This window comes from Trachurus japonicus, chromosome 18 (assembly GCF_045865225.1).
Source record: "Trachurus japonicus isolate A0001 chromosome 18, Traja_1.0".
NCBI lineage: Eukaryota > Metazoa > Chordata > Actinopteri > Carangiformes > Carangidae > Trachurus > Trachurus japonicus.
In genome coordinates this window covers 4,971,574-4,988,777 of record NC_140924.1, presented here as the reverse complement: position 1 = coordinate 4,988,777, position 17,204 = coordinate 4,971,574, and the positions used below count along the sequence as shown (strand labels likewise).

General features: G+C 41.3%; 1 protein-coding gene across 1 annotated transcript; it reads left to right on the top strand.

Moving 5' to 3' along the window:
• Window positions 1-1,867: 1,867 nt before the first annotated feature.
• LOC146968457 (toll-like receptor 2 type-2) lies at window positions 1,868-9,513 on the top strand. Its single transcript, XM_085759436.1, has 12 exons — window positions 1,868-1,978; window positions 3,864-4,141; window positions 4,922-5,078; window positions 5,171-5,320; window positions 5,449-5,655; window positions 5,749-5,871; window positions 6,041-6,191; window positions 6,892-7,056; window positions 7,170-7,349; window positions 7,436-7,576; window positions 7,664-8,172; window positions 8,966-9,513. The coding sequence occupies exons 2-12, from the start codon at window positions 3,865-3,867 to the stop codon at window positions 9,372-9,374; spliced, it is 2,469 nt and encodes an 822-aa protein (XP_085615562.1). The 5' UTR covers window positions 1,868-1,978; window position 3,864; the 3' UTR covers window positions 9,375-9,513.
• Window positions 9,514-17,204: the final 7,691 nt, after the last annotated feature.

Genomic DNA, 17,204 nt, shown 5'->3' with positions numbered 1-17,204 from the left:
CCAAAATCTGCGGTTCTTCAAACGTCCTCCTGAGGCTCCATCGTCAGTGAGTCGATGGAGATCGATGCCTAGATGACACACCCAGGTGGTTTGTTCAGCCTGTTCTGAACTAGAGCACTGGAAAAGAGAGTAACGACACGCAGTGGTCCAATGGAAGCGCCTCCTGATGGAGGAATATGGGTATTGCAAAAGTGCCCAAGAACTGACATCTCTGCATTGTTGGTGAATGAGCAAGTGTGGTATTTTCAATAATTTAAGGACATTTCTAGATCACCCATGTTAATAGCATCATTGTGGACCCCTTACAGATAAACATTAACACATAGACGAGTAAAAAAAAAAACAGTTGTCTACATTAATGTTTCAATCTACATTTTGTAACAAACAAATTATAGGTATAATCTGATATGACCAAGACACCTAAAAACAAAAACACGGCCGTTTTCATCAATTTACAAGCAAGTGGGCAACACACATACATTGGAGTGAATGGGTTTTCTGGGCACTTTTGCAATACCCATATCCTGCCAGTAGGGCCGCATAATGCTTACCACGGGAGTCAATGGTGGTGTCGTTACTCTCTTTTCAAGTTCTCTATTCTGAACCATAGTCTTGTTTTGTTTTTTTAAAGGTGCCATCTAGTGGCTGTAGTGAGTATGACCGAAGCCGAGGGAGAAGTGTGGTCAACTCGTGTGAAGAGAGTGATGAGTGAAAGTCCATTTCAGGAAGAGGTCGGGGTGCTTGGATGTGTCAGTTGGACATTTATGTAGTGAACTGGAAATCATGAACTGCCTAAAGCAAACCAACCAAACTAACGACCGTTACACCTGTAACTAACCATGGTCTGGTTTTTCAGGAACCAAACACATGGTTCAGTCCTGGTTAAGACTCGTTGGAACAATGAGATGAGAGATAATATTATTTTTTTTTTATTTTTTACTGAGTGGAGAGAAGGTGTTCAGGTTTTATTTTGTCCTCTAAAGTGATTAAATGTACATGTTACTGGCTGCAGTCCTGCATGCTCTCCAGCACAATTGAACCTTCCTCTTGTCAGCTTTCTGCTACCATCTATGATTTACGTAAGACTCGGGTCTTACGTAAATCAGCTGTAAAAAAGTTGTTAGACTTACTTATCTATGAAAAGGTTGTTTTTGCACTTATGGTTTAAGTTTTAACTCTCTTTATTGTTCTTATCGTAATAACCGGGTCAAAACTTACCCTAACACCACAAAGGTCATAATTTTACAGTAACCAGTGCATTTGGTGCCTGATGAAGGTCATATTCCTGACCAAAACGTTGCTTTAATACTGTAAAGTAATTGAGAGTGAGACAGTGTGCAGGAGCATTTTAGAAGTTTGTGAAAAAAAAAAAGTTTTATTTTGTTTAAATAGAGTTTCCTGACAAAGTCGAAAAGCCTTGATGCTATGAACAAATTTATGTGGTACTTGTATGCATTTAAAACCTGAAAACGGGTCACTGGCGACCCGAACACCAGAGGAAGTATTCCCCCTCTCTCTGCCGCACCATTTCCTGTCTCTCTTATGTAACTGGACTTACTATCTACTAAAGGCATGAAAAGCCAAAAATATATACTTACTGTAAATACAAAACATCACGGTCCTCATGGTCATGAGTCTGAACACATAAATGTTGACACACAGATGTGATGCTCATGTTTGTTTGTTTTTTAGTTTGTCTAACTTTTGTTTGACATTGTTTCAGTCAAAAACCACAAAATAAAGATTCTCTTCAAATGTTTTTCGCTCAAACTCCAAAACCAACTGGCTGTGAAAAAAGAGGAAGTGTGTGTGTGTGTGTGTGTGTGTGTGTGTGTGTGTGTGTGTGTGTGTGTGTGTGTGTGTGTGTGTGTGTGTGTGTGTGTGTGTGTGTGCAGGATGATACATTAACTAATGTTTGCCTTCGTGATTTCCTTCAGTGTCCACACTCACACATACGACACTGTGCAGATTTATGAAGGTAAGAGTCGTTTTCTTTCAGCAGTGACTCAGACTTTTATTTGTGTTTAATCTTTAAGAACTGACCTCAGTGCTGCTCTTCGCTTCCTCCAGTTGATTGATTCACTCAGACGTCTAAAGGTGTGAAAGAAGCTGGAAAGACAAGACTCTCAGTTAGTGGTAATACGATTAAGAGGGAGTCAATGAGATTTTAGTTAATTGTGTCTGTTTGTTCTGATTGGAGAAGGAGGAGGAGCACTCCTTTAATCACTTTAATGTTTTAATGTCTGATGAAACTTCAACAGGACAGTTATGTTCTGTTTCTCACCAATGTAATTTTTTTCAAAGACCGATTCGTAGTTGTACATTGTACATTTTTTCATAGTCTAAGTTTGAATTTTGACATACGTGCTGTTACCTTTAAAATCTAAATTCAAAACGTATTTATTCAGGTTGTTTTTTAATACCTAGTATCACTGTGACATTTGTCTTTTTATGATTTTATTGTATATTGCGTTCTCTTGATTTCACTGATAAGGACTTTGGTTGTTGTTAAAGGCTCTGTAAATAAATGTCGATTGACAAATTTTAAATGATGGCATTTTGATTCTGATATCCTACTGCTAAGGTTTATGAGTATGAGCTGTGTCGTGTGTTGTACTTTATGATCCTGTGACAGTAAATGATGTGGCCTCCGGTATACCACCACAGTTTTTTTTAATCCCTTGCAGAAGTCGTGCTTCCATCTCTGCTATTTCCTTCACTTTAAATAAAGTGTTTCTATTTCCACATGTATAAGGACTAAGAATACGTTGGAGGTCCTTGTTTGCACGGCAAGTCGCCTTGAGTGGGGAAGTGTCGACTTGAGTCAGACAGAGGAAGTCATTGTGGTAACCTCTTATCATGTAACAGATAATCTGACATAAGGCATCCCCCCAACCTCAGATAAAATTCAATTCAATTCAATTTAACAGGCAGCAGCTTCAGTGGTGAAATGATTTGAGCTGATGTGACTGAAGATGAACAAAAACTGAATGTGCTGCAGTTAATTATTGAAACGTTGCTTTACATAACACACACACGCTCAGGTTTCCCCCCCCCCCTGAGTTAATTTTCATGCTCACTACCTCTTTTCACACTTGGTTAGCTCTGTCCTCCCCTGAGATTGTTACTTCCTCCTCCACAAAGTCTTTCTCATCTATTTCACTTTTAGCATTTTCTTCTTCTTCTTCTGTTTTTAACAGACAAAAGTCAATTGTAACATTACCTATACACCACATTTAATAATTTTCAAGATTCTATTTCATTATCATGAATCATTCAGTTAAGTACGGAACAACAAACAAAGACATTTTACATGAAGTTTGACTGATTGTTGTGACATAATTTATATTTATGAAGTGTTGAAGAGAAAATAAAGGAAGCAACTGGACCAAATGATGCTGCAAAACATGACAAATACAGTTTGCTGAGGCTTTTCCGCTAAACAGCTGCTAAATTAGGACCATAACTTAAACCTATAACACCAAAGTAAAACCTGATGTTGAGGTAAAACAAACAACATCTGTTTAATCTTAGTGAACAGATGAGATCTATGTGGAAAAACACCATCATTTTCAGATATGATTTGATCAAAAATAAATGTAAATGAAATATTTTGTTTACTGAAGCATTCAAGCAATTCAACCAGAAAACCAGATGATCCGACGTGTTATATTGGTAAAGTGAGGTTGTGGAGTAAATTGAATCGGTGTTCTGTGTGTAAAGACTTGGGGAAGGTAACAATACTGTAAAACGTTCAAGACTTCCTATTTTCTCAAATTCCACTTCCCCAATAGATTTCTTTCACTTTTATTCCACTTCCCAGGACTCGGACTCATCCCTTTACTCTTTTTTCTTTCCTACAGAATGAGACAACCCACCGTCCTTCACCTCACCCTCTCCCTCTGCCTCCTCTGCTTCCTCAACCAGTGCCGGGGTCAGAGGTCAAACCCTGACGCTGAGAGGCCGACCTGTCATGGCTGCAACCTGCGACTCTCCTGTAACTGCACCCACCTTGGATTTACCCGTGTCCCCGCGGTAACGGAGCTCGCGCTCGCTCTGGATCTCTCTTTCAACAACATCGCCGAGGTGACCGACGACGACCTCGCCGGACACGCGCAACTGAGGGCTCTGAGTCTCCACGGTAACGGTGATGTGTATTTGTGGGAATCAAGCAAAACAGTCTGTGTGACAAACAAGATCATAAATGACGTGTTAAAGGGATAGTTCAACATTTTGGCAAATTGCCCCATTGCCATAACCCCTATAGTCATAGCAGTAGGTTTGTTACCTTTATTTGTCGGTGTAAGCTATTTTTAGAACAGCGGAGCAGAGCTGCGAGCTGCTCAGAGCTACGCTACGGAGGCTAATGGGATTTCTTGGTTTCCCTCATCAAATACACAATCTAACAACTCCACAACGCTCTGGTGGACAAGTTGTGACCTGCACATTCACCATGCTATGAGATAATAACAGGATGTTACCAGACACAGTTGAGGGAAATTCAGAAACTACTTGCTGAAAAACTGTCCCTGAAGGCAACACACATCAGAGGTTTTGCATGTATTTCCCTCTAAAACAACTCTGTCTGGTAACGTTCTGTTATTATCTCATAGCGTGGTGAATGTGCAGGTCACAACTTGTCCACCAGAGCGTTGTGGAGTTGTTGGATTGTGTATTTGATGAGTTTGATGAGGGAAACCAAGAAATCCCATGAGCCTCCGTAGCGTAGCTCTGAGCAGCTCACGGCTCTGCTCCGCCGTTCTAAAAACAGCTTGCACCGACAATTAAAGGTAACGAACCTACTGCTATGACTATAGGGATTATGGCAATGGGCCAATTTGCCAAAATGCTGAACTATCCCTTTAGGTTGTGACTCAATTCCCAAGTGCAAGATTTAACACATTCAACAAACCGTCTCCAGATAACAGACTTGCTGTGATCCAACCGTCAGCCTTCGACTCTCTGTTGAACCTGGAGGAACTGGATCTGTCGGACAATCAGCTGACCACTCTCAACCCCACGTGGTTCAGGCAGCTCGGAGCTCTGCAGCAGCTCAACCTGCTCAACAACCCGTACAGGTAAAGAGAGCCCAGGGCCACAAACACCATGTGCATCCACAAACTTTTGGCCTTTGTAGTCCAGCTTCTTCCTCTCGTCCTCACCCCTCCAGCTGCATCGGTCCGACTCCGGTGTTTCAGGGGCTGGTTTGGCTGAGGAGGCTGGCGTTTGGAGGTCCTGCTCTGGAGGAGCTGAAGAGAGGAGCCTTGTCTGGAGTGGCTGAGCTGGAGGAGCTCACCGTGCACGCCAACAACCTGTGCAGGTTTGGGAACGATGCTGATTTTGTTGCTGACCAGCTAGAAACAGAACAGCAACATCTTCCAGAGACCACCCTTGAAAACTTCCTCTGATTTTATGCTTTCACTCTTTGGCCTCCTCCCCTCTCTGCAGGTATGAGCCCGGCGCTCTTGCGTACGTTTGGCCACTGGGTCGTGTCATTTTGAGTCTCCATGGACCATTTTTAACAAATGTGACCTTAACGTCAGCCGTGCTCGCTGATGTGTCGTATCCAGAGACGCCCATGATCCTGGAAGACCTTCATATAATTGAAAATCGGTCTATTCAAGCATTCAGGGAAGCAGCCAAGAGGAGAGTAAGGTGGGCTTCATTGTAGTAAAACCAGCCACAGGGCAATAAGTTGATTTTGGGACTCAAACCAACCACTCACTCTTTCCCGTTCTCCCACCTCAGGCACATCACAGTACGTAACGTTTCCATCTCCGATGAGGCCATGGTCAACTTCCTGGAGGTTTTCAGCGGAGTACCACTCACCTCCCTTAGAGTTGATGGTGTCACACTTACAGGCGAGGGCAGGTAGGAAAAAGGAAAATAAGAAAACAGTGTCACAATTGAGTTTCTTAACCATGCATTGAGTTTTATATCAAGTTATGTCAAGTCATTTTATGATAAAGTGTTTTACTTCTTTTACTTCATGGTTAGTGATGAATAAGTTAGTTGTGTAATGATATTTGGTTGGCGTTAGGTGGGAGAGAGCCAGCTGGACGGACCAAAAGAGCATTGATGAGTTCTTCGTACGAGATGTTCTGGTGCTGGATGTCTGGAAGTTTACCTCGTTTCTAGGTCTGGGGTTTCTGCTGCAGTACCCCAGGAAGGTGTCTGTCATTAATGGCAAGGTAAAAAAAAAAAAGAAAGAAAAGTAAAACAAGGTGAATGTAACACACACTACCATGTTGATCTACTACATAACAACAGCAAGAAATCCAAACACTCAACAAGAGGTAAAACAACGTCTTAAAGCAGAAGTAAGCGATCCGGAGTTAGCAGTCCCCGCTCTTGTCCCTACGTCACCACATTCACGCGCATTCCTTGGCTGCACACACAGAGAGGACCGCCCCTTTATGCCGTTCTCTCTCCTCATTGGATAAAGGTTGTAGGATACAAGGAAAGTTTTCTCCTCGGCTCAGAGCAGAGCAGAGTGACTGACAGACCCGTGTTTCAGACTAAACACTCTATAGAAGTGATTGCTGTCGGAAGATAGAACTATTCAAGACTTATATTAACACAAATATTCCGCTTACTTCTGCTTTAAGTTAGAGGATAAGTTGAGTTTAACTTAAATGTCAGAATTTGGGAATCAAACTCAGGTTTCTTCAAACAGTTACCAAACAGCATCTGGTCAAATCAACCATCCAGCAGATTTGACAAATAATGCTTTTCCAAAGAACTGATCAAAGAAATCCATGACAGGTTTCAGAGATTTCAGGTAGCTTGGATGTAATATCAAGATCTTGGGACTCTACTGTGTCTGCTATCAGTCAGTAGTAAGCATAACTACATCACCAGTCATGAACGATGTTTGTTTTTTACCCTCAGGTCTTTTTGATGCCCTGTCTCACCTCTGGCCTCCTGGTGAACCTGCAGTACCTGGACCTGTCCGACAACCTGCTGACCGACATGACTGCTAGTGAGTCACTGTGCTACGGAGCTGGCACATTGAGGCACCTCCGAGTTTTAAACATCAGCGGGAACGACCTGAAGGTGCACTTAATGAAACTTTGTTCTTTCAGCTTATCCTCAAAACCTCATATTCATCTTAACTTCACACGCTCTCTGTCTGAACACTCATTTTCCTTTTACCAACTTCTGTCCAGAGTTTGTCCTTGATGAGCCACCTGGTCGGTAAGCTCTACAAACTGACTCACCTGGACATCAGCAGGACCAGCTACAGCCAGATGCCACCACACTGCTCCTGGCCCTCCACGCTGCGATATCTCAACATCTCGGGGGCCAAACTTATCGGAATTACGAGCTGCCTACCTGAAACTCTGGAGGTACTGAGCGTGGACCTCGTAACAGTAATCCAGACACCACAAACACTCTTTGATGAAGCACTTTTTATGTTGTATCTAATGTCCAGGTGTTGGATGTGAGCAACAATGATCTCGCTGACTTCACCGTGGCCCTACCTTTGCTGAAGGAGCTCCACCTCTCTGGGAACAAGTTTTTGAATTTGCCTTCGGGACATTTGTTTCCCAATCTGCAAACAATGAACATCCAGGTAAACAAAAAAACAACCATGTACCATCTTCCTGCTCACAGTCCTTTGTTTGCTACAGGGTGACTCCTCGTCTATGTTCTTCCACAGTCAAACACCTTGAGCATGTTCGGCCGTTCAGATCTTCAGCGGTACAAACGACTACAGAACCTGAAGGCGGGTCAGAACAAGTTCGTCTGCACCTGTGACTTTGTCGCCTTCTTCAACTCGGACATGAAGGAAAGTGGAGATGTGCAGTTAACAGACGAGGAGGAGAGCTACAGCTGTGACTCCCCCCTCTACCTGCAGGGGAAATCTGTGGGCCAAGTCCACCTCTCCTTTCCCGTGTGTCACCGGGTTCTGTTTGTGTCCGTGTGCTGTGGGATGGCGCTGTTCGTCGCGGTTGTGACAGGCGTCCTGCTGTGGCGTCTCCACGTCGTCTGGTACCTCAAGATGACGTGGGCGTGGCTGAAGGCCAAGCACAGCTCCCGACAGCGCCGGCTCCTCAGAGTTGGAGCAGATACAGAAACATTACTATGCTACGACGCCTTCGTTTCTTACAGTGAAAGCGATGCATTCTGGGTTGAAAACTACCTGGTACCCGAGCTGGAGGAACCAAAGTGAGTTCAACTGTTTTTGTGGGATCGACATAACTAATTGCCGCATTCATTTTTTCTGCATCACTGCTTTTCTGTATCAGTCTGTTTGAGGTTTTTGAACATGAGGAATTTGAGGGGCAGATCACAGTTGAGTAAAAATAAAAATAAAACTAGGACACCTGTAGTTTAAAGGGATAGTTCAACATTTTGACAAATTCGCCCACTGCCATAATCCCTATAGTCTTTTACAGGAGTAGGTTAATTACCTTTATTTGTCAGTGCCAGCTATTTTGAGTGCCGTGGGCAAAGACGTAGATGTGGGCAGAGACAAAGACAAATAACGTATAACTAGAAAAAGATAGCATTTGAAAGAAATGCGTGTGAATGCTGAAAGCAGCTGAAGAAGGAAGTGTGACAGTTGAGGGTCCTGTCACTATGCCTCCACTTGATCATGCGCCCTGGCTACTTGGCTAAGGGGATGTCCCATTTGGGTGACTGGTTAGCGCACATGAGGTGTGGGTTCAATCCCTGCCTGGGCCCTCTTCACCTTGCCACAGAAGCAAAACGAAAGAAAGAAAGAAGGGGATAGATAGATAGATGGGGATAGAGAGGGGTAGAACACAACACAGAGCAGTGGGCAGGAGTATGAAATATTTAGCAAAATCTGATGAACAGTAGAAATTCATTCAAGCTGGAATTCAGGGTTTCTTGTACACATTGGATGAATTACTTCTCTTTTTGAATTCCACCCACCATATACAAAGTCTGAACCTGTGGAGAAACATTACCCGGTGTGTTGTCCTCTCCTTCACAGGGAGACAGATGAAGAGTCTGTGAGTAACAGAACCGCCCAGCCGTTGACCTTGTGTCTCCACAAGCGAGACTTTCTCCCCGGACAATGGATCGTGGACAACATCATGAGTGCCATGGAGCGCAGTCGACGGACCGTCTTCGTCCTCTCCGAGAATTTTGTCCAGTCCGACTGGTGTCGCTACGAGCTGGACTTCTCCCACTTTTGGATGTTTGAAGGGAACGCGGGCGGAGAGCCGGCCATCTTGATCCTGCTGGAGCCGCTGTCCACAGGCGACATCCCCAAACGCTTCTGCAAGCTTCGCAAACTCATGAGCTCCACCACGTATCTGGAGTGGCCTCAGGAGGAGGAGAGGAGGCCAGAGTTCTGGAGGAGTCTCCGCAACGCTTTGGGAAGAGAGGACGACAACTGAGAGAGGCCAGAGCGAGGAAGATTAATACTGAGCACAAAAGGCAAGACAAGAATAAGAAATGCAGCAGTTAGAGAGATTGGGGGTGAAGAGAGAACAGAAAACTGAGGTGGATATGAAATGTGTGGATGAAGGGAGGAGATATTGTCCTGTAACTTTTTGTTGTTGCTGCATTCATCAGTAACTTAAAGCTGAAGAATGTGTAATGTTTAATCAAGACCTGCTTTTTTCCTTATATGCTACTATGTGAATTTTATGTCCATAAACTGTGAGCTTTGGAAAAGAGGTCAATTTACCACACTCCTGTTAGTGAGTAGTGCGCTGTAACTATAGCACTGCCTCTCTTTTGCTTACATCTGTTTCCAGTTTGGAAAGTTGTCAACAAAATGTAGCCGAATTAGCAAATTAGCTAAACACAAATATTAGTTTAAGCAGATGAAATTACTTTCAAGTGTGCTAGCTTAAACAAGGTACACCAACCACATGCCACAACACATCTTACCAGCATATAATATATAGGCAGATTCATGGCCAACATTTAGTGGCTGCGAATGTAAAAACTAAATCTTAAAATAATACAAAACATTTCTATGTTCAGACTGACAGAGTTATTGAACACTAAAGGCAACAAGATGTTTTTATTTTATATATATATGTATGAGCTGCACATCAAAACATTCTCACACATTTTCTCACACTGGGAATAGAAAATAAGGAAATATCAATATCAAGTTAGAACACATAGCCCAGATAGACAGCTGTTGGTCAGTTACTTTGCTTGCAGTGAGGTAATATGGCCACTGGAGGGAGCAATTTATTTTGTTGTGTGACTGTTTGAGGCAACAGTCAACAACTTCAGCCTTTGTATGAAATCTTATGGTTCCTTCAAACACTGACGTATCAGTATCTCAACACGTCTAGTTTTGTACAGTTTTCTTCAGCTCTGCATCTAACTATATAGTGTTAACAAATAAGGTATGAATGTTAATAAATGAATCTATTGAATAAACAATCAGATACCAAATTGTCCCAGTGGTCTTCCATTAGTTATGTGTTAATAACATAACATGTGATATGAAAATGTGCAAACGAATCAAATAAGCACTGCAAAACCAATCTCGGCTGTATTTTCATTTTATTTTTTTGTAATTTTAGCTAAGCACTTTTGCACCACACAACAAAGCTTTACAGTATAATCATTGATCTCATCACATTTGAACATCTAAAGCAGGTAAATCAACCTGGCATTTGACAATGACAGCACAGCTGAGAATGAAGCTCTATCTGCTGACTCAGCGTACTGCACTGAAATGGAACCGGTTCTACACTTGTAAGAATCTTAAGTATCTTTGCTATGAAAGATCTTTCATAGCATCCCTTATGACATAAGAAAACTGTTTTGGTTTCTTTTTTACTTCCGGAGACTCTCCACCCTCTCCCAGTCTCACCTTAATAGAGCAGTAATAGAGCAATTACAGAAATGTTAAAGGTATGTCCCAAAAGGTATCAATAACAGCATATTGGCTATGGAAATGTGCAAATCAATCTGTGTCAAAATCACTGCAGAACCACTCACTTTGATTTCACAAGATCAAATGAGAGACTAAGTCATGAATTACATATACAAACACACAATTATTCAGTGCTTTCTTTTTCAATTCCCAAATTCTTCAATAAACATTACAATTATTCTGTTAATATATCAAAATGCTCAAACAACATAAATCAAGTCATCTATGAAAATAGAATAACTATAGTCATAACATAAATGCGTTCACCTCATCTTTCTTCAACAGTTTTTTCTCCAGATTTCACTCAAACTTTTGAAAGATAATTGCGATGATATTGAATTGACAATGTGATCAACTCAAACAATGCGTTTCCCCTTACTCCCTCCCTAACTCTTCTCAACAGTTTGTAATTTCCATTTGCCTTCAGCTTGTGTACAAACTGTTTAAATATATCAAACACAGGAAAAGCACATCCCATGATAATGTGGTCTCCAGAGTTGTAATGAAATATATAACTATGCAACCCAACAACTCGGCCAGAGGTGTCAAACACTGGGGAACCAGAGGAGCCAGGACGCATAGAGGTTTTGTAGGTCACGACATGGTCTTCCAGAACTCCATCAGGCAGTATGTCTTCAATCCCTTGTTTTGTGATTTTTTCAATGATGTTGTAGGCAGTGAACAGATTGTCTTTATATGGACGTAAATGATCATTGATGGCCTGTACCCTCTCATGTTTCTCAATTATATATGTAGGATCCATTTTTTTCACTGCTCCTCCTGGGTGACCAATGATAAAAGCTTGACCGGACTCAGGGACTAGACCAAAATTCTTGAGGAGCCCTGGTGGTACCTCTATTTTTGTGTATTGGTTGTTGTAGTTGTGACCTTTAGGGTTGAGCTCCAGTATGACATAGTCTCTGCTTTCTTCATAGTTGATTAATGTCTCCTTACACGTGAAGTAATAGACATTTGTGAGAGACTGAGGATCGTCATAGTAAAAGTCAACCCACACATTTACATCCACCTGCATCGTTTTTTCATCAACGTGACCTCTTAATAAATGTGCATTAGTCAGGATGAAATTATCAAACAGCACAAAACCTGTTCCATAACGAACACCCTCAACAGTGACTTTACACACCGACTCACCCAATTTCATCAGATTCTTGACTTTGTAAACATCATTATAAAAACTTTGGAAGTGTCCAAAATTGTCCTTCCTCTTTATCACTTCTTCCTCGTAAGAATCAGCACAAAATGTTTCTTCCATCCACTTTTTCTGAGAATCTGTAGTCTTAGCCAGTGATTTGTAAGGAGTCAACTGAGCTATCAGCACTTTGGGTAAAAACTTTGCAAACTCAGACTCAGTTGGATTTGTTGCCCTCCTTTGTTTCCCTTTAGCATACAAGTCTGAATAGGCATCATTACATTCATCTGGCGCACATCTGTCAGTAGGAGAGTCAAATACAATGTGATCAACTGTCCTTTCTGTCTGGGTAAGACCTTGACAGATATGTAGGTCAGTCCTGTCTGAACTGTCCTTCTCCTGTTGTCTCATCATAATGGTGTCATTTTCTTCTGTTGTTTTCATCATCGATTCATTTGTAAAGTTCGGCACAGAGCATCTTTGGGTGTGTGGTCCAAAATCTGGAACTGTGGCAATGTTTTGACAGGGTCTTGGATCACCTTTCCCAGCAGCATGGCCAAGTCCACCCAGCAGGAGGAGAAAGAAGAAGAACCATCTTGTCACTCGCTGAGGCTTTTTACCTCCTTCTGAGTGGTTGGATGAAGTGCCAGTCTGCTCCTGGATACATGCATCCATTCTTCTCAAATTCAAAATATGTTGTAATTGCCACCAGCACCTGGAACATACAGTCCATAGTATTAGCTCTTAACTACTCAAGTATCTACTGTAATATTTTCATCCATCCAAGCCGGGTCACTAGTTTCATTTTTACTGCATTTCATAATATGTTGTTTCCCAATGCACTGTTTGTTATTGTAGCAAGAAAATAACAGTTCTGTTTAAACCTGCCTCATGCAACACTTGACTAAGCATAGGACCCTTTAAACGTGCCAATGTATGAACTGATTTTAATCAATGTACCATTTGAGCATGTTTTGATTGTGTACAACAGTGGAAACAATCATGGTGGGAATGTAATGTATACATTTAGAATGTGGCAAAAATTTGTTGGAAATACAAAAAACAGTCACAGTGTAAAAGAATAACACAGTTTAGTGTTCCATATGTCACAAAACAACACAATGTGAAAACAATGTGAGTGTCAGACATTTAACATTATTAAAGAGTTAAATTATAAACACTATTCAAAGAGTATCTTTAACTTGGAACCTCTTTCACATAATTATGAAAACATACTTACAATGTAAGGAAAGCACCCGAATGTCTTGGATTTGTTTGAAGAAGTATATTCTAACTTTCAGTTCAGGTTGACAGTATAAACCTGTTGTTCCTCCCCCAGTAAAAGCTTTGACAATGACAAGTTGCCATGGTTTATCAGCCTTATCAGCTGATAACGTTGATCTTTTTATATGATCATATTTTTCAAGTGAGGCCCAAATGTCATTGTCAAAGCCTTCACTCTGTGTTTCTATTGGCAGTTCCAGAAAAGCAGTGTTTGTGTGGGAGGAACAACCATTTTATAAGTTTCAAGGTCCATTTATTGTCACTATAAAACATGCTTTCACGTGAGATTGAAATTTATACTCAGGTTCCTTCAGTAAGTGACATTGAAAAACAAGTAAAAAGAGTGAATAGAAGACAGCATACTGAAAGTTAGGATATACCTCTTCAACCAGATCCAAGGTAAGACACCCAGGTGCTTTCCTTTTATACATTATATGTTTTTTTATGTGGCGAAATAACCTTGTAAAACAATAGCTTCATAATAAGTTTCCATGATATTTTAGTTACGAAAGAGCCCATGAAAGTTGTCTCTGTGTATTAAATGTGAACTTACAGCAAAAAGTGGGAAAACATCTTTCCGAGAAATTGGTCTGTGGAAGCTTGAACCACTTTGCCAAGATTCCACAGTGAGCCAAGTGTCAGTGCCAGCATCTTTGTAAACCAAACAGTTATCTTCTTGTTATGATAACAAACCGTGTGTTACTATAAAATGCAGTAAAAATGAAACTAGTGACCTGTCTACCATGTAACACAATCGGCTTAACCTACCTGTAAGCCTCAAAAAGTGAGTAGTATAGTAGCTCTTGGATGGATGGATGGATGGATGGATGGATGGATGGATGGATGGATGGATGGATGGATGGATGGATGGATGGATGGATGGATGGATGGATGGATGGATGGATGGATGGATGGATGGATGGATGGATGATATTTGAGTAGCAAAGAGCTAATACTCTGTATGTTCCAGGTGCTGGTGGAAACCACAACAGACATTAGGATTATAAAAGCAGAGAACAATGGATGCATGTGTCCAGGAGCAGACTGGCACCTCCTTCAGCCTCTCGAGAGGTGAAACGCCACCGCAAGTTGAGAGATGGTTCTTCTTCCTCCTCCTGCTGCTGCTGGGTGGACTTGGCCAAGTTGCTGGGCAAGGTGATCAAATTTGCAACATTACCACGGTTACGGATTGTACACAGATTGTCCATCAAGGTCTTACCCAGACAGAAAGGACAGTTGATCCCATTGTATTTGACTCTCCTCCCAACAGATGTGAGATAGCTGACTGTAATGAAGCCTATTCAGACTTGTATGCTAAAGGAAAACAAGGGCAGGCAACAAATCCAACTGAGTCTGACTTTGCAAAGCTTTTACCCAAAGTGCTGATAGCTCAGTCGACTCCTTACACCTCGCGAGCCAAGACTTCAGATTCTCAGAGAAAATGGATGGAAGAAACGTTGTGTGCTGATTCTTACGAGGAAGAAGTGACAGAGAGGAAGGGCGATTTTGGACACTTCCAAAGTTTTTATAGTGATGTTTACAAAGTCAAGAATCTGATGAAACTGGGCGAGTCAGTTTGTAAAGTCATTGTTCCGGGTGTTGCTCATGGAACAGGCTTTGTGCTGTTTGATAACTTCATCCTGACTAATGCACATATATTTAATGGTCACGTTGACGAAATAACAATGCAGGTGGATGTATATGTGTGGGCTATATTCTACTATGACGATCCTCAGTCTTTTAAAAATGTCTATTACCTCAGTTGTGAAAAAACATTAATCGACTTTGATGAGGATGAAGATTATGCCATACTGGAGGTCGGCCTCAACATCATCAACGAAAACATAAAAATAGAGTTACCACCAGGGCTCCTGAAGAAGTTTGGTCCAATGCCTCAGTATGGTCAAGCTTTTATCATTGGTCACCCAGGAGGAGGAGTGAAAAAAATGGATCCTACGTATATAATTGAGAAAAAGGACAGGGAACAGGCCATCAATGATCATTTACGTCAATATAAAGATGATCTGTTTACTGCCCACTTCTTCATTCAAGCAATAACAAAACAAGGAATTGAGCACATACTGCCTGGTGGAGCTCACGCAGATAACGTAGTGACCTACAAAACCTCCATGCGTCCTGGCTCTTCTGGTTCCCCAGCATTTGATGCCTTTGGTCGAGTTTTCGGGTTGCACAGTGCTATGTATGGTCATACCTCTGGAAACAACATTATCATGGGATTTGCCTATCCTGTGCTTGATGTGTTTAAACAGTTTGTAACTAAGCTGAGGGCAAATGGAAATTATAAACTGTTGAGAAGAGTTGAAGAGGAAGCAAGCGGAAACATATGGTTAGAGTTGATTGCTCCTCCAACTAAATATCGAGATGATCACAAGTTCTCTGATGACTATTCTTCGAAAGAAGAACTGTGAGGAATCAGAAGGAAAGGTGAACTGTTGGGGAGAGAAGAGGGGATCACTTTTGAGCAATATCATCGATAAAATCATTTCTTTTTCATTTGTTTATTCCTAGAATTTAAGATGACCAATGTGATTTTGGAGAATTTGAAAATTTAATGACAGTAGCAAATAATTGTGTTAGTGTTTCCGGTTAATGAATTAGAACCTCACTTTATCTTGTTAATTTTCAGTGTATTCTAGGTCTCCTAGTTTCCCAGCACTCACTCACCTGATGCCAGTTCCCACATCACCCAGAGCAGCATTTGTTTTAGCTCATGTCACACCCACTTTTTGTTTCCTGTGTAGCTTGTTGACCTGCCTGTTCTTTTGCCTGTGAGTCTGTTTACATATATTAAAGACTTATTTTCTTGAACATCCAGCCTCCCTGTGTTTGTGTTGCTACCATGTTATGTTTGAGTGAGAACCCAAGAGCCTCAGTGTTTCCCTGAATACAAATCCTAAAAATATGAATCTAAATAATGTTCCATCCTGCTCAATGTCCTTCATCTAACTGCTGAGAATTTACTACCTGGCAGGTGAGACTGGGAGATGGTGGAGATTCTCCATAAGTCAAAAATAAAGTAAAGTAGTGAAGTGAAAATGGCCACTAGGGGGAGGAGTTTATTTGTCATCGATGGTTACAGGTGGTTGTGTGACTGAGGCAACAGTCAACAACTTCAGCTCTGAATCTAATCATAGAGATTTTTGACAAATAAGGTGTAAATGCTAATGAATCAATCTACTGAATAAACAATTATATACCATATTGTCAGTGGTCTTCCATCGATTTTGTATTAATAACATAACATGAGATATGAAGAGATACAAATTAATCAGATGAGCTCTGCAGAACTTTAATTTTTACTTCAGCACTTTTCCACCACACAACAAAGCTTTCACAATCATAGATCTCAGCTATGATTGTCACATCTGAACATCTAGACCAGATAAATCCACCTGCAGGTAACAATGACAGCAGGTGAAAATGAAGCTTGAACTGCTGACTCACCATACTGCACTGAAATGGAACCAGTTCTACATTTGTAAGAATCTAAAGTATTATTGAAATCTGGGGCTGGGTCTTTCAAAGAATCTCTGTGATGAAAACAGTTTTGGTTTCTTTTTGACTTATGGAGAGTCTCCACCCTCTCCCAGTCTCACCTGCCAGGTAGTGAATGAATTCTCAACAGCAGTAATACAGCAATAAGAGACAGTCGACATTATTTAAAATGCCAAAAAAATTAATCAATTGTGTCAACAAACAACTCATTAAGGTCCCCAAAGGTATGAATAACAACATATTGGCTATGCAAACCAATCGGGTGAACAGTGCAAAAACCACTCAAGGTTTTTATTTCATTTTAATTTCACAAGATCAAATGAGAGACTGAAGTACATATAATAACACAATTATTCAGTGTGAATGTAAAAA

Bases quoted from the DNA above. Each gene is read 5' to 3' on its own strand.
- LOC146968457 (XM_085759436.1), top strand. From the start codon at position 3,865: ATGAGACAACCCACCGTCCTTCACCTCACCCTCTCCCTCTGCCTCCTC. The intron at 5,321-5,448 runs GTTTGGGAACGA...CCCTCTCTGCAG, and splicing joins CACGCCAACAACCTGTGCAG to GTATGAGCCCGGCGCTCTTG. The intron at 5,872-6,040 runs GTAGGAAAAAGG...GGTTGGCGTTAG, and splicing joins ACACTTACAGGCGAGGGCAG to GTGGGAGAGAGCCAGCTGGA.